This window comes from Hemicordylus capensis, chromosome 5, assembly GCF_027244095.1.
Source record: "Hemicordylus capensis ecotype Gifberg chromosome 5, rHemCap1.1.pri, whole genome shotgun sequence".
Taxonomy (NCBI): domain Eukaryota; kingdom Metazoa; phylum Chordata; class Lepidosauria; order Squamata; family Cordylidae; genus Hemicordylus; species Hemicordylus capensis.
In genome coordinates, this window is record NC_069661.1 from 244,740,890 (window position 1) to 244,764,946 (window position 24,057).

The following is a 24,057-nucleotide window of genomic DNA, read 5'->3' on the forward strand; positions in this document are numbered from 1 at the left end:
ACCAGTTTCCATTTCTTGCTTTGGTGGTTGAGGTTCATGGCAATCAAGAGATGCTAGGTTTGGGTTCAGTTCTGGTTCACTGAAAAATCTGAGCCAGTTTTTGTCTTCAGTTTCCCTTTCTTGAAAGGATATTACACACACACACACACACACACCCATTATAAAAATTGATGGCCCATGATATCTTAATGTAGATGCTTTCCCAAACAAGGCGAAAAATGCATTTCTGTCCACTTAATTCAGTGCCCTTCTGCTTGCCAGTCGCAAAGGCTAGTGTACATCCAGTGTTCATTTCAGTGCCTGAAGAGGTCTCTGAAACCTAAAGCATAACACCGATGCCTTCCAGAGTACAATCCCTGATTGTTTTGGTGAGCTAGATCGAAGTTTCAGATTGTGAGCTTTCTCATTTAAGCTTCAGAAGTACCACTGGGAAAGGCTTCCCTAGCATTGAAATGCAGTGATAAGGAAAGAGTCTCCCTCCTCCTATCAGCCATTTAAAGGCACAGAACTTCTGCCCAAAATAAAAGTTGACATTCTTATACTTAAGCCTTTCCATAGTTTCCGGGGACATGCAAAATATTCGTCCAGTGTCAATACAAATGTATCTTCCTTTATTTAACCCAGCATGTGATGGTGGAAAGAACTATTCTTGCCCCAGTCCCCTAAATAAGGGTCTATTGGCTGGGGGGGGCGGGTCTATTGGGCTCATTGGGGTCTATTTTAGGGTTGTCGTCTCTCCTCTGCAGATGGAGCCTATGCCATAAATCCTCCAAGGCAGGGATTCTCAACATTGGGTCCCCAGATGTTATTGGACTTCAACTCCCATAATTCCCAACCAAAGGCCACTGGGGCAGGGGATTATGGGAGTTGTAGTCCAATAACATCTGGAGACCCAATGCTGAGAACCCCTGCTCCAAGGCACCAAAATGGATGCAGTCACACTGTCTGCCCCCCTGAGCCTCCTCCAGGCCCCTGACCAAATTGTGGCCAGCAGGGCTCTTGCCCCACAACAGTTGTGGGAGAAGGGGAGTGGTTGAAGAGCAGAGCAGGAAATGCAGTGATGATGTCTGCTCTCAGACTTGGAGTGTCTGAATCTCAAAAGACGGTTGCCACCACATGTCACCTGAAGTGCCAGTGAGGCAAGCCTGGAGGTTCCTGCTCAAATCAGGTGAAAGTTTAAGAGAAGCCCAAAGAATTAGCAAAATTAATTGATGTGGGGAGGGAGGATGGGAAGATGGGTGGGATTGGAGGTTATGTGCAGTTTTTAGGACTCTCACCAGGAGAGCACCAGGCAACCAGCTTCCTTCGCACCAAAAGGCTATGCTTCAGAATTCACACAAGAGCACACTTAAGAACTAATTTGCCTACTTTCCTTTCCTTGTAATCTTAATTGATGATTACCATCTTCACAAGTTAGCCCACTTCTGCCTCAAATGTTCATGCGTCTGCCATCTTGAATTAAGGTGGATGACATCATCACAAATGACGCCACTGAGGTGTCCTTATTTGTCTCTACTACTGTACCAAATTTGGTTCAAATCTGTCCAGGTATTGCAAAGTTGATGGGTGACCTCATAAGCTTACTTTTCTAAAGGAAGTAGGCTAAAAGGGGGGGGGGGATATAAGTGACTGTTGCAGGGATTGTGGAGGTTACTGATCCTTTAGATCAGGGATTCTCAACGTTGGGTCCTCAGATGTTATTGGACTTCTACTCCCATAATCCCTAGCCTCTGTGGCCTTTGGTTGGGGATTATGGGAGTTGAAGTACAAAAACATCTGGGGACCCAACATTGAGAATCCCTGCTTTAGATCAGGGCTGCTCAACTTTGACCCTCCTGCGGACGTTGGCCTACAACTGCTCCCATAATCCTTGGCCACTGTGGCTGGGGATTATGGGAGTTGTCGTCCAAAAACCTAAATTGAGCAGGCCTGCTTTAGAGGGACTACTCCCACATCCAGTAGGTTACTTCCAGTGATCTTTTCTAAGAATAAAAGCAATCTTAGAGGACTATCAGCAAGGGGATTCTATTTTGCAGCTACAGCATCTTCCTTGGGAGTATTGGTTAGATCAGTTCTCCAGCTTGGGTCCCCAGATGATGTTGCACTACAGCTCCCATCATCCCCTGCAGCAAAGGCCATTATGGCAGGGGATGGTGGGAGATGTATTCCAGCAACATCTGGGGACCTACGTTGGAGAATCCCTTCTTTCGATGGAAAAAGCAGCTTCTGAGTCGATAAAAATTCAGAGTGCTGACAGGAAGCGTTTGTTGCATAACCAATCAAGCCTAAAGTGCCTTTTCATTTTGTATTGACTTTCATGCCAGAGTGGTGAATTTAAATGTGAGACAAGTAACTGGAATGAGAGGCTTACCGCTGAAGTAGATTTAAGGACACGTGAAACTTGCTTGCTGAAGATTCAACAGCCTTCCTCTCAAGATAGTTATTTGGAAGGCTGGTCACAGACATACACAACCATTTCATGGTGCTCCTATCTCCTGATTTCAAGGGTGGTATTACATTATGTGTCATCTTTCTTAGCACCTTTGAGAATGGGCATGTGGTGAGGGTCAAACAAGTGTGCAGACTTTAAATAACAGAATAATAATCAATTCATTGACTGGCTGCTCCACAACCATTGTTTTCTGGGTGGCTCACAAACAATGGAATAAAACATGCAGTTCAAAGCACAAAACAAAAAAGTGCAATAAAATAAAATAAAATAATAACATATTACTGCAGCATCAAGTAGAGAGATTCTTCTGGACATTTCACTGCCTTCTGAAACATGAATCCTGGTGATGCAAGGGTGAGCTTCTCGGTGGTGTCCCCGGCTCATTGGAACTCCCTGCCCCTTGATCTTGGGCTTGCTTCCTTCCTGTTCAGCTTTAAACAGAAGAAAACTTTCCGATTTCAATGGGCCTCATTCTCCCCCCGCTCCCCGGCTCCGTGTGTGAGTGTGTGAGAGAGAGACTGCCCTGTTTTAGTCATAATTTATCCTTGTACTTTTAAAATGATTTTGTAAGCTGCTGCTTTTTTTATGTTCTACTTTGTTATATTGTGTTCTAAAATGTTATTAGCTGTCATGAATTCCCTTGTGAAGAATGGTGGCATATAACATATTTCAGTAAAGAATATTGTGGGAAGGACCCTCAGGACCCTAACACTGTGGGAGCTGGACCTTGAATCTGTTCCAGCACTGCTCTTCATAGGTTCTTAAAAATAGCCCTTTGCCCAAAAGAAATCACCACCACGAGCTCTATTGAGGTACAAAGCTGTTTTGAAATCTAATCTAGGTCTCTTGAGACTTGCTGGGCACCTTACCTTCTCCCATGCCCCCACCAGAATCAGAAATGACATTCTGCATCTAGCAACGGGGGACTCCATACTCCTGCAATCCAGCTAGTTGATTACTAGATGGTTTTATAAAGCCCGCAGAGCTGGATGGCAAACAGATTCCATCACCATCATTCACTGCTGGTTTATTATTTGAGCATATCCATGGCAACCTTCCCTCCTCACTTTGCAAAGACTTACTTGCATTTTGCTTCAGAGCTGGAGCTTCTCAACAGGAACGCCAGTGTACTCAGTATCCTGCATGAGCTCAAGGCCAGAGACCCTGAAAAGGGGGTGTTGGGGGGTGATAGAACCCCACCTAAGACTGGCCAGAGGGAGCTGAGCCCCCTGCCTCAGGAATTGCCAGGTAAGTGTACATCTGTTATCAGCGAATTCCATTAACAGCTATGCTGGCCTCAGGCAGTGCTGGATAAATTGTGCTGCCTACAGGCTGGAGGGAAGCAAGGTAGATCCTAACACTAATACTCATACACTAAGCATACAGACAGAGACACACCTAGGTAATTTTGGAGCCTGGACCTAAAGGCCTTTGGAGCCCCCCTCCCCACAGACAATACAATGTAAATTGAGCATCATCCCCCTACACACACACACACACACACACACACACACACACACACCGTGATGCACAAAGTATTATTAACATGTGGGTTCTCTTGAGGGCACAAACAGCTATTGGAGCTAGGACCCTGGCAGCATCAGCTCTCAGCTGCAATGTCCCATAGTGACCACTGGGGGGGGCGGCGCGTGTTAGGGTCATGGTTAAAACTAAGTGCTGGACTCCTCCCCTCTTTGTTCTTCCAGGGTTAGTCTCTATTTTGTCTCTCCAGAGATGGCTGTTTGTTTAGTCTCCCTCCCCTTTCAGCCTTAAACTCATCATTCCTATCCTAAATAAATCCTTGTTGTTCTTCAGACTTAAAGAATTGTCTCCAGACCTCTTGCTTGGCTGCTTTCTCCCCAAACTGGCTTTGCTCTGCTAATGGGAGCTGAACTGCCATTCACAACAGCAACTGAACTCAAAAGGATGTAAGAATATAAACCAGGTCTATTTATGCAAATATGCATTAGCAGAAACATTTCCACACACAACTTCGCATCTTCCCATCCCACATATTTCTTTCCCCACTCCTGTTGGGGATCCCCCCCCGACCCCAACATTAAACCCAGAATACCAACCCAGAATTGTGTAGGATTCAGGCCGGTGTCTGACTCCATCTTTATTAAGAGATCAATTAATGCCTGAACTCAAGGTGAACTGACCAGTACATGACTTGCCTCTGAGACTGATGCTAATTGTTCTGTGAAGGAAGAGGCAATCCAGCATTGTATTGTGAAATGGGTACTCAAAGAAACACAAGGGTTAGGCCTGAGCTATCAATATGCTAAAATGTAACTCACTATCAGATAACGTCTGTGGAAGAGGCCAGAGGCTGAGCTCCCCTTTCCTGTTGCAAGAAGTCTGTGTTAATCCTGGTCAGTGATGGCTCTGCCCTGCCCAAAGGGGATACTCAGTTGCTGTCTATAGAAATTCCACTCTAGGAAAACTCCTGTAGATTTAGTCCTTTTATTAACACCTTTTAACGCCTTCTGGGACCAGGCCAGGAATCTGGGGACAAGAGAAGATGCCCATTTGCAGCTCAGAGATGCAGATTTGCTTTGGGCAAAATAGAACGTCCCCTCCCCAAGATAGCAGCTAACAGAAGATGGGATTGAGATCTCCCTGGATTGAGCTAATATCCTGAATAATTAAAAGACAATATCCAGCAAAGTGTCACCCCTTTGGAACCCAGGAAGGATAAGGATATTTTGAATAGACTCTATGGAGATCAAAGGAAGAGACAACTATAAAGAATGAGGCTTACTGAACAGAGTCAACAATCTTGCCTAAAAAGCATACTTGCTCAAGAGCCATCTCAGAATTTGCTGCTAAAGCCGTGGGGCAACAAGCAGGAACTCTGTCCATGGACAGGAACTGTCTGTGACTTCTGCTGCGCAGTGAGAAGTTGAGACTTCCCCAGGCATGGTGCTCTCACTCCCTGCCTTGCTCTGAGCAAACTGCCTGCTTGACCAGCCTGCTTGACCACCAGAAGCTTGACCATTGCTCCCAAGCCAGAGGCGTAACTAGGGAAAACGGTGCCCGGGGCAAGCACTGAAATGGCGCCCCCCCGCCCCCCCAACATACTACATTATACTTAGGTTTTTCCTCACAAGCGCCCGCCGCCGCCAAGCCAGGCGACTGACTTGCCGCCAGGCGCCAGCAAAGCAATGGTGGGGGCGTGGGCGGTGCGGAAGGGACTGCTCGTGGGGGAGGGGGCGCCAACGTGCTCCCTTGACTGCTGCAACGCTGCTGCACTGAGCAGGAAACATTTATATTAACAAAAAAATTTTAAAAAATTGTCATGGCGGCGCCCCCCACGTGACCAGAAAAGATGGCGCCCGGGGCACGTGCCCCCCCTGCCCCCCTATAGTTACGCCTCTGTCCCAAGCTACTGTTCCCAGCTACAGCATCTCTCCTTCAGCTGAATTCTCACCACTCTCAAAGCCTCTGACACTGGTAATATGCTGCTGTATGAGCCTTGGATCCCTCTTCCCTCCTCCCTACTAATTACAGCCACCCCCTTCCTAAGCCTTCCCTTTCTTCTTTCTCTGCTTCTCTCTAAATGTTTTATTAGGATTTGTTAGATTGTTAGATAGCTGTAATTACTGATTGCACACACATATGTTAGTTAGGCACATTACACTACACTTGAATCGGAAACATGTTTTGTTTTTGTTTTTTATCCTGATGAGCAACTTTTTATAAAGCCCATTGAACTTTCTGAGTGTGTCTCTCTCTCTATCTGTTTGCGCACCCAGATCCTACATGATCACCATCTCCAAGAACCAATTCCGTTTGTTATTTGATGTGATTTTGCCTCTTTCCCTCTGAGCATGTACAGAGTGTGAAACCAGGTGTAGTTCACAACACTCCCCCCTCTGTCTCTAAACCAGAGGCCATGCTCGGCTTCCTGGCACAGGTCACAGTCACACTTGGCCACCCAGTGCAGTGCAGGCCAGTGGTGGTCGGGCACAGCGACCACACCACCTAGGACAGACTAAGGAGGATTTAGAGGCCTCCGGGGGTGTGGAAGCCCTGAGCTTTGGCCCAGAAGTCCAGGAGTACAGGGGCCTCTGGTCAGAGTACACAACACTGAGTTAGATGGACCAAGGGTCTGAAATTGGTATAAGGCAGCTTCCCATGTTCCTATGGTTTGGTTTCCTACTTCAGGGCTTAGCCGTGTTATATAAAGTAAAGTGTGCCGTCAAGTAGATTTTGACTCTTGGAGCCCACAGAGTCGTGTGGTTTTCTTTGGTAGAATACGAGAGGGGTTTACCATTGCCTCCTCCCGCGCAGTCTGAGATGATGCCTTTCAGCATCTTCCTATATCACTGCTGCCCAATACAGTACCAGTGGGGATTCGAACCGGCAACCTTCTGCTTGTTAGACAAGCATTTCCCCGCTGCGCCACTTAAGTTGTCAGCAGTGGTACAGACATCTTGCTTTTTAGCATAAAGTTCTCAACGTGGTTTACAGAGCAAAAGGAGTAGGATTGTAGTTTTCTATCTTAAAAGGCTTCATAATAAAACAGCCAAACAAAAAACCTCAAAGGCCACACATACAATAGCCAGTGGTGAGATGCTATGCTGAACAGGAGTTGTTCTCCTGCTAAGTATAAGAGAACCATCATTTTAAAAGGTGCCTCTTTGTACAGTTACCTGAGGTTTAGGGCCTGAGTATAGAGTTATACTGAGAGATAAGCTTTAAAAAACAAACATACCCTAAAGCAAGTCAAAGCATTCTGCATGTTGCTCAGAGATGCCCTCATCATCCCTGAGCTTGCAGCCAGGTTTATACTAAACTATCAGCCGTAGAGCCTTTGGCAACCTCAGGAGTAGAATCAAGGGGTGAGAGTGAAATCTAGCACAGGGGAATATTTTGGCTATTATTTATTTATTCACACAGTCAGACAGGTGTTATTGACTGGTTTGTTTTATCCAGACATCGAGTCCTTCCCAAGGACCTGGGATGGCTGAATTTTATTGTCAATGTTGTTGCTGTTGTTATAGATATCGTCGCAGAATATAGGTCGTTCCCAGTAAAGTTGCTTTTTGTAATTGGCTGATGGCGATTTCTGTGGCCCCTGTGGTGTTGAGGTGCTCTTCAAGGTCTTTTGGAACTGCACCCAGGGTGCCAATTACCACTGGGATTATTTTGGTCTTTTTCTGCCATAGCCTTTCAATTTCAATTTGTAGATCTTTGTATTTTGTGATTTTTTTCCTATTTATTATTATTATTGTTATTATTATTATTATTATTATTATTATTATTATTATTATTAAACATTTTATATCCCGCCCTTCCTCCAAGGAGCCCAGAGCGGTGTACTACATACTTAGGTTTCTCCTCACAACAACTCTGTGAAGTAGGTTAGGCTGAGAGAGAAGTGACTGACTCAGAGTCACCCAGCTAGTATCATGGCTGAATGGGGATTTGAACTCAGGTCTCCCTGGTCTAGTCCAGCACCCTAACCACTGCACTTTATGCAGCAGATGCGGCCATAGCCACTCAGTCAGTCAGGCTTTATTATGTCTTTGACCAATAACACAACATCTAAAACAATATTAAATTTTAAACATAGCCAGATTAATAACATAACTGTACATTGGATCTAACCATTAGTGAGCAAAGTGCGATGAACTTGTATTGCAGGACAACAGAATTTTGCAACTGTGTGTGTGATAAACACATTTATTATTTATTTATTTATTATTAAAATTCACATCTATTAGCAAATATTTGGTGTAGAATTCATCTGATCGACCTGGCAGATTATGGAAAAGAGGGTCAATTAACCTTTGCCTAAGGTCTATTAAAAAGACACACCGCAGGAGCACATGTGCAACTGACTCAATCTCATCAGAGTCACAGGGGCAAAACTGGAATTCTAATGTATCTACCAGACAAAAATTCCAAAGGGAGGGCATTCATAGGGGGCCCTCAGAAAGGCCCATCTATGTTTGGGGAAAATAAGGATAAATAGATAATCTGCTGTGCAAATCCTCATCCCACCATTGAGAAAGTGGAATGCCTTAGATGTCCTTGACGGGTCTTTCTGAAACTCAATATCCCAGATCCTTGGTTTAATAAGTTCTTTGGCCCTGTCCAAACTCACAGAGGATTGCCTCAGGGGAATGACCTGATATGATATGGAGTTTCCTGACACAGTTCTCATGCCAGTTCGAGCAGTGCCTCTCCAAGAGTAACAAGGGAAGGAGACCAGAGTGCAATAACTTGATTCTTGCCCAGTTGATTAGTATTAGATACCAAGCTCTGGCTTCTATTGAGATAACACCCGATTCCAATCTCAGAGTGGCATTAGAAATACATTTGGGGGTCAGATATAGTGTTCTTAAGAACCTGGCTTGGACCTGCTCCAGGAGGGAATAGTTAGCATAGGGTCCCAGCTTGTGCCCCATATAACATTTGAGCCATTGACTTTGCCTTGAATAAGTTGATGGCAGCTGGAATGAACACATCCCTCCTTGCCGCCTGCAGAAGCTGAGAATTGCTGGCGTACTTAGGAACATAGGAAGCTGCCATATCCTGAGTCAGACCATTGGTCCATCCAGCTCAGTATTGTCCACACAGACTGTCAGCAGCAGCTTCTCCAAGTTTACAGGCAGGAATCTCTCTCAGCCCTAACTTGGAACCTTCTGCTCTTCCCAGAGCGGCTCCATCCCCTGAGGGGGAAATCTGACAGTGCTCACATGTGGTCTCCCATTCAAATGCAACCAGGGCAGACCCTGCTTAGCTAAGGGGGACAAGTCATGTTTGCTACCACAGGACCAGCTTTCCCCTCTCTGTGCCTGAGCAGCAGCATAACTGATTTGGGCGGTCTTCTTCCCAGATTCCTGAAATATGACCCCCAAAATACCTAAAACATTTAACCTGCTCTATGCCATGATTGTCAATCCTCCATTTATATTTTTTCCTCCTGTTGGAGAAGGCCAAGATTTTGGTTTTCTGATCATTCATATCCAGTTGCTCTTCCTTGCAATAGAAGGCTAAGGTTTTAAGAGTTCTTTTCCTCCCCACTTGTGACTGGGACAAAAAGACTGCATCATCATCAGCATATAAAAGTACAGGAAGCCATCTATCTGCCAACTTTGGGGTGTGCATATCTAAGCCCTGCAGGCACTTGATTAAAGAATTTACATAGATATTGAACAACCAGAATGCACCCCTGCTTGACCCCCCCCCCCCCCAGATGTCCTAATAGGCCTAGATAAATGGCCCGGCCATTTGCATCTGAATACTTGCTTGTATTGTCATACAATTTGATCAGCAGCAGCAAGAGCCTCTTAGCAATCCGGTGCTAGGAGCCCGGACCATAGGCACACTCTAGAAATTGAGTTGAACCCTTCAAGTCTACAAATGCTGCAAACAAGGTAGATTGTGGGGATGGGGGCCATAGCTTAGCAGTAGTGCATCTGCCCGGCATGCAGAAGGCTCCAGGTTCCAATCCCTGGCATCCCCACGTCCAGGTAGGGCTGAGAAAGACTCCTGCCTGCAACCTTGAATAAGCTGCTGCCAGTCAGTGTAGGCAACACTGAGCTAGCTGGACCAAGGACCTGACTCGGTAGGAGGCAGCTTCCTATGTCCGTATGCGTTGCTACTTCAAGGCCGGGCCGTGGCGATGGAGGAGGAGAAAGGAACAGAAGCGTTTTGCTTCTTCCCACCCCCTAGCGGCGTCTGGGTGAAGTGCGGCTTCCTGCCTGTGATGCAATCGGAGCAGCCAAGAAGCAGCCGCCGCCGCTGCTGCTAGAACAAGACTTCATTCTAAGCGGAGCTGCAACGTGTCCCGCCAGCGGGCTGCCTGCTTGCCTCTCAGCCTCCTGGAGCGCTTTCCTCCGGGGCGTGGGGGACCATCTTGCTACTTGCAGCCCTGCAGAGATCCGCCGAGGAAGGAAGAGGCGCAAGAGGGACGGCTCCTTTTGCTTGCTCGGATTTTGGAAATCGGTTTGGATTTGGCCAGCATGATGAAGGTAAATCCGGGGCAGGGAGAACCGATGGAGCCGTGCGGCGGAGGGAGTGCGGGAGATGGGCGCAGAGCGGGGCCAAGGGGAGCTCCGCCACGTTTGCGAAAACAGGAAAGCAACCTTCCGCTGTAGATGCCCGCGTCGAATTGCATCGGTGTGCCTTCTCATTCAGCGTCTCAAATCGAAATCCTCTGCTCCCTCTGCTCGCAGAGCCCCGATGGGTCAGATTTGGAAATAAAGAGGGTCGGAGGCAGAGGGAGGGGAAGGCGAGCAGCCGCGGTTCTGTTTTGGATTCCATCCTGGGGGCGGGTGGGGAGGACCTTACGAATGCTTCTTGCAGCGTCCCGGTTCTGGAGGCCTCTGATCTGTCAGAAACCCAGAGGCAGGGGTGGGTTTGAAGGGGTTAAACCCCCTCCCCGCCACCCCAAATGGCCTTTTAAAATGTCTGGGTGTCTTTTGTTCTTTCTTTTGGGGGGGGGAATCATGGTGTATATTCAAGCCCCCGCCCCCCGGTTTATTGCTTTGCCATTGAAATGCTCGGGCGCCCTAAGAAACAGCACTTATTCCATGCCCCCCTCTAACTGCACCGATTCGAGGTGTTTTGTTGATGCTGCATTTCAAGTGCCCAGGAGTGTATTTATAGATCTTTTGCTTCCCAACCATTGCACATGCTCTGAATCAGGTCAACAGGCATTGAGTCATGGGTGGGTATTTATGGTTGGAGTTCATGGGAGATGTGACTTCGGTTCCCCCCATATCCACCCCTCCTGCTGACTTGAGATCCTGCAAGTGTTTTTCTTCCTTCGGTTCGGTTCTCTTTTGGCAAGCGAGCTTTTCTGACAGATGCGCTCTGTAGATCCTGTTTCGTCTCACACATGGCTTCTGGCAGGGAAGACATTCTCGGCTGTCACCTCCAGGTTGCATGTGTGTGTGTGTGATTTCCTCTGGGCTTATGGGGAGAAGCAGTGACTTTGCACCCCAGGGAACAGCTGCCCCCAGGAATATCTGGGCGCAGAGGTCTGGGAGGAAGATTTCAGCAAAAGGTCCGAATGTACATGAGCGGGCAGATATCCACGTCCGGAGGAACATCAGTGCTAGCGAAAAGGTCATGGAAAGGTTGTCTATATATTTGTGTGTCACTGATGCTGCTCGACATACCACTGGCAAGACTGAACACGATGTGTGCCAGAAGCCCAGCTGGTGGATATGTTTCGTTGATTTCATGCACAGAAAACATTTCTGTCACAGGAACGTAGGAAGCTGCCGTAAGCTGAGTCAGGCCATTGCTACATCTAGCTCAGTGCTGTCTACACGGACTGGCAGCGGCTCTCCCAAGGTTTGAGGGAGGAGTCTTTCCCAGTCCTACCAGGAGAGGTCAGGGGAAAGCCATATATAAGTGGTGGTGGTGGAGGAGGAGGAGGGGGAGGGATTGAACCATGGACCTTCTGCATGCAAAGCAGATGCTCTGCTGCTGAGCTGTGGGCCCATCAACAAGCAAAAAGCATGAGTACATAGGAACATAGGAAGCTGCCATATACTGAGTCAGACCAAAGGTCCATCAAGCTCAGTATTGTCTTCACAGACTGGCAGCAGCGGCTTCTCCAAGGTTGCTGGCAGGAATCTCTCTCAGCCTTATCTTGGAGAAGCCAGGGAGGGTACTTGGAATCTAGATGCTCTTCCCAGAGCAGCTCCATCCCCTGAGGGGAAATAGATTACAGTGCTCACACTTCTAGTCTCCCTTTCATATGCAACCAGGGCGGGCCCTGCTTAGCTAAGGGGACAAGTCATGCTTGCTACCACAAGAACTGGACACTGCCGTCTACTGAGTCAGACCCTTGGCTCATCAAGCTCAACATTGTCTCCACTGTCTGGCAGCAGCTCTCCAAGGTTTCATTCAGGAGTCTTTCCTAGCTCTAACTGGAGATGTCAGGGACTGAACTGGGGACCTTCTGTATGGGAAACCGATGCTCTACTACTGAGCCATCACCATTCACCTCATTTTGTCTCTGTGCTAAACGTAACCAGTTTCTACCAGAGTTTCCTCCTGGATTTCACCCCTGTCCTCTTTGTAGTTCTCCACATTTCTAAGAGCATAGTTCCGCTCTGATGGAAGTTAATGAGATTGAATCAGTAGAGTCACCAGTGCAATTGATGCGGGTTGTCACAGGCATATCCAGCTCTAGCAGGTTAATGTTAGTATTTGCAGGACTCAGCGTGAGAATCAAAGATTCTGAGAGCCAGCGTGGTGTAGTGGTTAGAGTGTTGGACTAGGACCGGGGAGACCCGAGTTCAAATCCCCATTCAGCCATGATACCAGCTGGGTGACTCTGGGCCAGTCACTTCTCTCTCAGCCTAACCTACTTCTCAGGGTTGTTGTGAAAGAACATCGCTCTGGGCTCCTTGTAGTACACTGCTCTGGGCTCCTTGGAGGAAGAGCGGGTTATAAATGTAATAATAATAATAATAATAATAATAATATAATATCTATAACAACAGCAACAACATTGACAATAAAATTCAGCCATCCCAGGTCTTTGGGAAGGACTCGATGTCTGGATAAAACAAACCAGTCAATAACACCTGTCTGACTGTGTGAATAAATAATAATAATAATAATAATAATACCTGTTTTGTCACTACAACCAATACCAATATATTTTGCCAGGGGTTCTCCAACTTGAGTCTTCAGGTGTGGTTGGGCTACAGTCCCCACCATCCCCCAGGGGATGATGGATGTTGTAGTCGAATATCATCTGGGGGCTCAGGTTGGAGAACCTTGCATTAAGCAACAGGGAAGCAGGTTTGGGTCAAACCAACCAGCACTTCATAGCAATGGCAGCCATACAACAGTGGGATCACCTTGAGAAATTGCATGGAGATTTTTGGAAATGATGTAGCCATTTTTGCAGCAGAGTTAATTGTGCTGCTGCTTTCCGAAAAATCCCGCTTTCCTTAAGGGTTTCAGAGAAAGGATCTCATCAGCAAAAGTTAGGAATGGGGGGAAAAGAAATCTATTGGCTGATTGTGTTGTAATTCCCCGAGACGAATGGGCTGCCAACTATCTGTGTACATAAACTGGAGTGTTTAGTTGTAATGCAGTTTAGTGCTTGATCATATCACAGTAGGGATGAATGGATTAAAAGGGATGCCAATGGACTTACTGTAGAGTGAGCGGTATGTTTTATGGGTGTAATGATCAGCAAGCACCGAGACTCACGGATTTTATTAGCTTGATAAGCAGCTTGTCTTCTATGGAGGCTTGTAATATGGATTACATGTTTTATCTCTTGGTCGCTGTACCAAGAAGAGCTACAGTGAACAGGGGCTTGAAGTTGGCCATTCGTTCTTCTCGAAGGGTGCTATCAAATGGAAGAATGTTGTGTCAAGCATGGCATGCTTAAATCCTGCCAGCAGCATGGGATGTGTGCTGATCTCCGCTGGTTAGAGTGCTAAACTAGAACCAGGGAGACCCGAGTTCAAATCCCCATTCAGCCATGAGACTTGCTGGGTGACTCTGGGCCAGTCACTTCTCTCTCAGCCTAACCTACTTCACAGGGGGGTTGTGAGGAGAAACTTAAGTGTGTAGTACACTGCTCTGGGCTCCTTGGAGGAAGAGTGGGATATCAAATGTAAAATAAATAAATAAAATCATATAAAAGTCTGGGTAAAAAGCCAAGATTTCACAGGCTTTCTAAAAGCTGTGATGGAGACTGAGGAGCAGATGGCAACCGGGAGAGCATTTCAAAATTTGGGGGCAAAAACTTGAGAAGGCCCTGTCCCGTATGCACGACAGCCGAGCCTCTCTCATTGTCGGTACTAGGAGCAGAGTCCCTCTCCCACCCCACCCCGACCACATCAAGCGGGCAGCAACCTTTGGGAGCAGACAGTCCTTAGGTATCCAGGGAACAGAAATGAGCCAGAAAATGGCCCCCTTATCCAAAATTGTGGGCAGAAATGACCTCAGAGGATTTCCGCCCATCCTGACCCACAGATACACAAAAAATAACCTCCCCCCCCTGTTTTTCCACATATACCGAGGTCAGGTGCCAATTACCCAACCACAGATATGCAAAACCATGGATGTCAGGTCCGCGATTAATGAGGTTCTCCTGTATCTGATCAATCTTGTAATTTTGCCAAATGCGTTTTGACTAAACAAAGTCTTCTTCAGTGGCAGTCTTGAAAAAAATATCACATTATAATATCACCATAAATATATGTATAATATTTAACAAAAGGCCACTATAAAACTAGATAAAATATACAAAATAGTGTATCTTAATAGAGGTTGGTATCAAATAATGCAATATTAATACACATTTCAAATTCTCTCTTATTTATTTATTTATTTATTTATTTATTTATTTATTCGATTTCTATACCGCCCATCCAAAAATGGCTCAGGGCGGTTTACACAGAGAAATAACAAATAAATAAGATGGATCCCTGTCCCCAAAGGGCTCACAATCTAAAAAGAAACATAAGAGAGACACCAGCAACAGTCACTGGAGGTCCTGTGCTGGGGGTGGATAGGGCCAGTTACTCTCACTTTGCTAAATAAAAGAGAATCACCACATTAAAAGGTGCCTCTTTGCCAAGTTAGCAGGGGGATACTCAAAGTAAGCGGAGTTGGAATATATATATATAATTTATTTAACTTATTTTTATAAACACCCCCCCCCAAACCTACATCTCTGGGCAGTTTACAACAAAGCAAAAATAACAGAAAAAGTTAAAACATAACAATTAAAAAAAAAATTTAAATGATATTTTATAACTGTGTATTTATTTATTTATATCCAAAACAAAACTAGCCAAAATATAAAAGATAATAAACTTTATTGAATACTAATTTCTCACATGTAATAGCATTGTAATCCACACCTTTTATTTAAATCAGTGGCATAGTAATTATGTAGATCAGTATAAAAATACTAGACATAAAAACATTTGTGAATAAAACCATCCGTATATTAAAAATTATATATATATGCTAAGAATATCCATTTATAAAATCTAAAACTATAGCCAACAATACACTGTATCTTAACGTAAAAACCAATTAACTTCCTCATTAGGGCAAATGGGGATCACGTTCTCAATGTGTGGATCCAGTATAATTCCCTTCCTGCTAGCCAAGTATGTACATTTCTTCTCCTGTTATGGACCTGTTCTATACACCAAAACCTCAGCCTTTGTACCTGATGTTGAAATTCATTGAAAAAGTTTAACCAAGGGAGCTTGCATTTTCTTATTTCTGATGCAGCTTTTATGTTCTGTTATTCTCACTTGGATCTGCCTTGTGGTTATACTAACATGCGTGAGTCCACAAGGACATTGTATGATGTAAATAACTCCCTTGCTGCTACAACTGGAGGGAAAAAATCCCTGATGTGATATTCTATCTGACTCTGGGGATTTCGGAATGTTACAGTCTTTTCACAGTTGCCACAAACTGAACAATAGCCACATCTAAATTGTCCCTTGGGCATATTCACATGTATAAATATGACTCCTCTGTGGAGTTGTCCAGTATGTTACTGTGTACTAACACATGGTTCAAGCTTGCACTCTTTTTATGGGCAAACATAAGTTGTTCTTCACATCCTGGAATATCTCGTAATAAGTCCCAATGTCTTCTAATTATCTGTTGTATATCCCAAGAATGTGTGTCATAGGTGATTGGATGGAATAATCATCCTATTGGGTGTTTCGTTCTTATTTTGAGAAGTAAGTAATCTTCCTCGATCCACAGCCTTAGCCCTATAAAAGCCTTTAAAAATAATTTGCATAGGGTAGCCTCTTTCCAAAAGTTGTGCTTTCAAAGTATTGGCTTGCCTATAGAAAGCATCCAGATCTCCCCAGTTTCTACATCATCTCAACCTAAGAGAGTCTGGAAGATTTCTTTTGAGACCCACTGGATGATAGCTGTCAAATTTCAGCAGTTTAAAAAGAGATATTAAATAGGTGCTAAATAGAGATCTCTTATAAGGTTATGGGATAAATGCCCCTGAAGAAAGCTGAGAGCTGAAATGTGTTGGGCACAGTATTACTACATCAATAAAGAAGCTTGGACACAATTCCCAGCATCCTAGAGAACATCTAACCAGTTTGGGGATGGGGCTGTAGCTGTGGATGATGGGAGACTTGGTCTTTCCTATTGCTTTTTCATTGGCTGCTTCCTGTTTTGTGTGTGTGCTGTTTTAGATGTTCTCTGACCATCTCTTATTTTGAGCAGCTGTTTTCCCTGCTGCTGCTACTGCTGCTGCTGCTTGGACCCATTGAAGCTGCCTTTTGGTTTGGGGACAATCCCTCCCTTGTCGCTATAAAGCATTATCTTTATTTCTTTGTTGGTGCAGATTGACTCATGGTTCTGTTTCAGGAGAAGACGAATGCAATTCCCCAACTGCCCAGTAACACATAAAACAATTGTTGAAAAGCAACAGGATAAAACTGTTTCTGCTAAACTGCAGTCAGGTTTTTCCGCCCCCCTCTTATTATAGCCACTGATTTAGAAAAGCTAGCATGCACAAGGATGAGTGAGTCCTAGTTTCCTTGGAATTAATTGCTTATAATTGGTAAACTTTACTCTCATCAAGTATCCATTAAGAAGCCAGTTATTGAGCTTAGCAAGCAGGCTCCTCGCCCTCTCAAATAAAACCATGATTATATTAGAGGTTAAATTAACTTTCCTCCATTAGGATGGCTTCAGCATATACTGCCATATGCTAGGGGAAGTGTGTTGACTTTGCTTGTTGAAAGGAGCAGTGCTTCCTCCTGTACACCAATGTAGCGAAACAGCCTTTTAAAGATAATCAAAGGTTCCCACTTTCTTGTCAAACCAAGCACTTAGCACATCAGTTTCTTCCTGCTTTGAAGTGTCAAGTTTTTAGAATCTCTGAATGGGACTCCTTTGTCTCCCTTTGATGTTTACTCTTTCTAGGCAGAATTTACATTTGAGATCAGTAGTTCTTGGTGTGTAAGGCAGTTGCCTGGGCAGCCAGACCTGAACCCTTTGGGGTCTGCCTGGCGTATGTTGGTCCCATCCATGTCTCCTGATTTTGCATTACTTTGCTCACTCATTTTGAAGACACACTGCTGAGAGGTCAGCCTCTTCAAGAGCTCAAGGGCTTGATTTGAAGACCGGCTTGTTGTGTTGGAGGGACCCCTGATGTTGGGGACCCCCTTGACCAGGTCTCAGGGGAGTCCTCGGAGGAGTCAGAGACCAAGAGAGCCCCTAATCCAGAGCCAAAGGTTCCTCCTTTCCTTGATCTTACCCTACACATCCAGCCAGGGAATACCTGGATGAGGCTACACTGAAGGAAGACCATATTCTGGAGTTCTTGGGCTCAGCCCCAACAATGGGGAGCTGTCATTGGCTCCACTCCAGAAACAATTCAGCCACCAGACCTGAAATTACGTACAATTAAAACCAATGAAACTATGCAGGTTGGGTTATATATAACAACTAGGGTTTGCATAGTCTGACTTTCCAAATCTGGGTGCCTAGTTTGCATATTACATAAATTGGCTTCAAAATAATTTTTGAGCGGAATAGTGACTGCATGTTTTGCTCCATGACTCCGTTTCTACAAGGGCTAGAGCTTAGCTTTAAAAAGAAAGAAAGAAAGAAAGAAAGAAAGAAAGAAATCTGGGCGAATCTGGGTGGGCTAAGCAAACTGGGTGAGATGCTTAAAATCCGGGTGAAACCCAGAATTTCAAGGGGCATGGCAACTCTAACAACAACCTTTGCCATAAATGCTTAATCACATCAAAAAATTTTATAAACCAAGGTTGTTATACATAACCTAACCTACGTAGTTTTAGTGGTTTTAATTGTATGGAATTCACAATGTATTGTATTTTTGGACAATTGATGAATGCACTGAGAAAGACATATGGTCGAAATGCGTCTGGCATCTTAAATATTCGTATGGAGATTCATACGTGTGATCCTGTTTGGCACTCCACTTGGAAAGGATAATCATTTTATTTGAAGAATTGGATTTTAAACTAGTGGAGTGGTGACTTGATATTTGATATTTTACATATGCATTCCCATGAAGATGTGTTGATTCCATTTCACACTCCACTTGGAAAAGATTCATTTTATCTGAGAACTGCATTTTATGTTTTGGGAGTATGACCTGGCATTTTACAAAGAATTCCCTTTTTGAAGATTTATTCGAAGAACTCCAATTGATATTTCATTTGGGAAGGACATATGCATATGGGTCTCTATTTGACTTATTCAGGTTTATAATAACTTTTATAAAGATTTTGTTACTTTGACATTATTAAATGTTCACAGTATGGTTTATCTGTTGAGTTGTGTTGGGCATTTTAATAATTTTTGGGGTGCTTTGGTTTGATTTATTGGTGGAACCCTATGGCACCTGGTGTTGTGTAAAACAAACAAAGACACCTTAAAGCAGGGGTAGACAACCTTGGATCTCTAGATGTTGTTGGACTACAACTCCCATGATCCCCAGCCATACATTATATGACTGGATATGATGGGAGTTGGTTCAGCAACAACAGGAGAGGCAAAGTTGCCTACCACTGCCCTAGGAACACAGGAAGATGCCTTCTACAGAGTCAGACCATTGATCCATCTAGCTCAGTACTGTCTACTCAGACTGGCAGCAGCTTCTTCAAGGTTGCAGGCAGGGGTCTCTTGCAGACCTATCTGGCGATGCCAGGGAGGGAAATGGAAGCTTCTGCATGCAAGTATGCAGGTGCTTTCCCCAGAGTGACCTCATCCCTTCTGCGGAATCTCTTATAGTGTTCACATGTAGTCTCCCATTCAAATGAAAACCAGGTTGGACCCTGCTTAGCAAAGGGACAATCAAGGATAAGCTTTTCATGAGTTTGAGTGTTGACAGCTTTTCAACATTTGTCCAGGTGCTCAGATGGAATATTTGCTCCTCACAGGCAGGAAATTCTTGTGATGCTTTCGCAGTGACGGATGGCTTCCAGGTTTATGCATCTTACTGGATGGTTTTCAAGGTTTTTAGCTGCAGACGGTTCTTGGCTTTTTGGAAAGTAAAACTGTTGAAGGAGCAGGTGTTCAAAGCTTTTGGAGACCATGATCATCCATGCTTTAGTCACCATCAGATTGGACAACTGCGAGCTGTTCTACATGGAACTACCCTTGAAAAGGGTCTGAGAACTTCATTTGGTCCAAAACGACCATTGGAAGAGCCCAACTGGATCAAACTGTAAAGGCCCATCTCGTCAAGCATCCTGCTTCCTAAAATGGTTGACTAGGTGCTCCTGCAAGCCCACAAACCAGTCTTGGAAAGCAAGTGTATTTCCCCTACTGTTGCTTCCCCAGCAACTGGTATCTAGAGTCATGCTGCTTCTGATCATGGAGGTTCCACTTAGCTATCATAACTAACCACCATTGATAGCTTTCTCTTCCTCCATGGATTTGTCTAATTCTCTCTTAAACCCTTCTAAGTTAGTGGTCAACACGACATCTTGTTGCAGTAGATTTCCTAGATCAGGTTGTACAGACTTGGCCCCCCAGCCTACAACTTCCATCATCCCCAGCCACAGTGGCCACTAGTCCGGGATTATGGGAGTTGTAGGTCAAATTCTGCAGGAAGTTCGAAGTTGAGCAGCCCTGATCTAGACCATTTTGAGAACATTTTTGTTGAAAAGCAGTTTGTAAAATTAATAACCATGGGGTGTGTGTGTATGTGAAGCAGGAGTTTCTGCACAGAGCATCTTAAGGTTGGAACCAAAATTTCTCCCTCGAAGTAGGAGGTCACAGCTTACAATGGGTTGTCTTCCTCCCCTTGCTCCAGGTAGACAGGAAGTCTCAGGTGTTTGAATAGGTAGGTCCGTCCCCCTTCTCCCAGCATGCCCAGGCGTAGTTCCCCAGTTCCTTCCTGTCTACGCTCCGGGTTAGACGCTTCTGGGCAGGCTCCTGCCCAAGGAACGATCTTTCTCAACTTTTTCTACTCTGGTGAGCTCCCTTATACTAACTATGAATCTAGCTCAGACAGGGGACTCCCTTCTGGGATCCCTCTCAGAGGGCACCGGGGGGGAGGAACAGAAGGCAGGAAAGAAAAGGGCCAAAAAGCGGCACCTTTCCTCTTCTCCTGACTCACTGGGCCAGGGAAAAAGAAAAAAGAACCCCAAGGGGACAAAAAGTGGGGGAAAGTTGGTTTCAACCCTGCCTGCCTCCAGACAGAGCGAGAGGATATTGATCCAGGCTGCCTGCAGCGTTTCGTGACAGCAGCCGACAGACCAAGGGACGCACGTGGCCGGCGTGCAGCCGGTGGGAAGCGGACATTTGTCCCTCGCTCCCTCCACCTGCTCAGACCTTCCGCCTCGGCCGGGACCTTCCTTACTAGGCGCCCCGGGGATAGGCGGCTTTCCACCAAGCGCCGCCACGCCAGTCTCCCCTGGAGCGACCAGCAGGGTCGCAGGCACCACTTCTGCCCCCGCCGCAGTTGCTGCTCGAGCCGCCATGGCGGCCACCACCACTGGGGCCTCCGCCGCTGCGGCTGGTGCCGCTGCCGCTCCCACGGAGGCCGCTGCCATTGCGGTCCCCAGCGCCGCACATGCCGCCCTCCTTTCGGCCCCAGCCGCGCATACCGCCACTGCGGGGGACCCGGGTGCAGTAGAGGCTCCGGCGGCGGTTGCGGCCGCCGGGGACGCACCCATTTCGGCCATCGCCACCATGCCCGCCGAGGCCGTCTCCGTTGCGGCCGCCGCCGCCATTGCCGGCCCCGGCGGCTCCGCCGCCTTGCCGGCCTTCCTGGCCCCGCAGCGGGTTGGCCCCATGTCTGCCGCCTCTGCTCGGCCCTCCACGGCCGAAGCTAACCACGTGGAGGATCCGGCAGGACCGAGGGCCAACGCAGCAGCGCCACCTGCTGGCCTCCTGCATATGGCGCCCATAGAGGCTGAGGTGGATTCCACAGCCTACAATGCTTGGGGACTACTCCACCAGGACAGCCTAGGCTACCCCCAAGCGGCATGTCTCCCCACTCACGGGGGGCAGGTCTTGGAGGCGCACCCGAGACGGGGGTACACAAGGGGCCCGGCAGGCGAAGTCCATAGACCTCTCAGCCTTGCCACGGAGGAAAGCGGATGGCTGGGCGAAGTCCATAGACCTCTCACCCACGCCACATGCGATGTCCGCACGCTGGGGGAAGTCCATAGACCACTCACCCAAGCCGCATATACCCGGGCACGGAGTTCGGATGACGACGGGCTAGCAAGGCCGCGCCTTCCGCAGTTCAACCATCTGCCCCAGGCGGCCCAGCACGAAACCAGGTATGAGACGGCGTCGATCCCCACGCGACGACAGGTGAGTGCTGCGTTCGGGGATTTTGAGTGTATGCAAGAGAGGGCCCAATGGGTCCGGGACATGATGGCCAGCGAGATGAGGGCGAATGCCAAAGCTCTCTCGCGCTCTGTGAAGGAGGCAGTGGCCAGGGAGATGAGGAGGGCCTCGAGACTTCCACGGGGCTCCCCGCCGCAACTCACCCCCGGACGGTCAGGGATAAGGTCCCAGTCCTCATCCTCCGAGGACAGCCCTGAGAGGACACTTCCTCGCACCCACGCAGTAAGACGCAGGCGTTCTTCAAGGGTCGCCCCCGCAAGCGGTCAGGGGTCTAGTGAGGATCAAGCTGGTCCCAGTGGAAGGGTCTCACCCCCTCCCCCAGCGAGACCTACGTCCCCACCGACCCCCAGAGATAGCACAGGGAATCGCAGTGAGAATGAGCCCTCTGACAAGGAGGAAGGGGAGCTGTCAGGGGAGGAGGCCCCACAGAACCCGGGCCCTATCCTGAGGTTGTTCTCCCAGGATACCTACGATGTAATGCTGGCTAAGGCCAGGAGAGCCATAAACGATGCAGCCCCGCAGCCAGAGGAGCAGGGCAACCCGGGTCAACTGGCACGGGAGGTTTTCCCCTCGCCCAGGCTCCAATCCCCGGTAGTGCCCTTCCCGGCTCTCTTCCGGAACACTATGCGGGCCGAATGGGCTAACCCAGCGGCCACCAGGCACACCAGCTCCTTTCCTAAGAAGTACTATATCCTCCCCGAGGAAGCTATGGCTGAAATATCGGTGCCCAAAGTAGACCCACCGGTGGTGGCCCTGGTGTCCGGAGCCATAGTGAACAGAGAGGGGGACGAGCAACTTAAAGGCCCAGAGGATAGGAAAGCAGACTCACTCCTGCGCAAAGCACACGAGGCGTCGGCCAACTCCATCCGAGCCTCGGCATCCACTTCTATCATGGCCCGAGCCTCGGTATTATGGGTCAAGGACCTCCTTAACAAGCTGGAACCTGGCCAGACTGAGCTCAGGCAAGGCCTCAATAAGCTTGCTAAAGCAGCGGCCTTCATGGCAGATGCCAGCCTGGACTCGATTCAGTCATCATCTCGAGCTATAGCGGCTAACGTAGTCCTTCGCAGGTCGCTCTGGCTCAAGAGTTGGCAGGTGGACGCTAGATCAAAGTCCAACCTGGCTTCCACTCCCTTCAATGGGGGTAAACTCTTCGGGGAGTCCCTGGATGAGGTGCTGGTGGAAACGCAGGACAAGAAAAAGGCCATGCCCGCGAGGCGCAGGGAGACGCGTAGGCCTTTTCGTAATAACAGACTATCCTTTCGCTCCTACAAGCAGGGTTCTAGTAACCGGGACAACCGACCATTTCGGCCCCAGGGCCGACCCCATTGGGGAAACAACTCTAACTGGAACCAGAAAGGCCGAGCGGGCCCACGCCAACAACGCTTCACCGGCACACAGGCGGGAGGCCAGCAAAACCGGAAACAGAACTGACTATCTTCAGATTGGGGGCAGGCTGCAGCACTTCACCACCAGGTGGGCTGCATCCACACAAGACCGGTGGGTACTGGGCATAGTGGAGCGGGGCTACTGCTTGGAACTCACCTCCCGGCCACGGGAGCAGTTCATTGTCTCCCCAAGATCCAGGAACAGGGGCAAACACCTTCGGATGAGGCAGGCGATAGACCACCTGCTGGGGATTCAGGCCATAGAGCCTGTGCCCCCAACAGAGTTCCGTCGTGGCGTCTACTCCATTTTATTCTTGGTTCCCAAGAGGGACGGCTCCTGGCGGGCGGTACTGAACCTCAGGCGCTTGAACCGCTACATTCGGAAGCGGCGTTTCCGGATGGAGTCTCTTCACTCTATCAGGGAGGCGATTGCTCCTGGCGATTTCCTGGCCTCCATAGACCTCAAGGAGGCGTATCTTCACGTTCCCATCAACTCCTCCCACAGAAAGTTTCTCAGGTTTTGCTACAACCAGAAACACTATCAGTACAAGGCCCTACCCTTCGGTCTATCCTCGGCCCCACGTGTCTTCACCAAGGTGCTGGCCGCCTTGGTGGCACACATGAGGTTGGAGGGCCTCAGGGTCCATGCGTACCTCGACGACATGTTAATTCGGGCGCATTCTCAACAGCGGGCACGCAGGGATGTCCAGAGAGTTCACCAGCTACTGCTAGACCACGGCTTCCTGGTGAACGAGGCCAAGAGCCAGCTCCTTCCGTCGCAGGCCCTTCAGCATCTGGGGGCCTGGTTCGACACCAAGGCAGCAACTATCTCCCTTCCTGTGGACAGGAGGGAAAAGATACGCGACCAGATTCAAA

The 24,057-nt window shown here is 47.5% G+C and overlaps 1 protein-coding gene across 4 annotated transcripts in view; it reads left to right on the forward strand.

Moving 5' to 3' along the window:
* Positions 1-10,181: 10,181 nt before the first annotated feature.
* The window catches only part of BCAT1 (branched chain amino acid transaminase 1), a 109,856-nt gene continuing 95,980 nt past the window's right edge, over positions 10,182-24,057 (forward strand). For all 4 annotated transcript variants that reach the window (XM_053256393.1, XM_053256398.1, XM_053256396.1 and 1 more), the window contains exon 1: positions 10,182-10,440. In XM_053256393.1, coding sequence (XP_053112368.1) covers positions 10,432-10,440 — 9 coding nt within the window. In that variant the 5' untranslated portion in view covers positions 10,182-10,431. The remainder of the gene's footprint in view (positions 10,441-24,057) is intronic.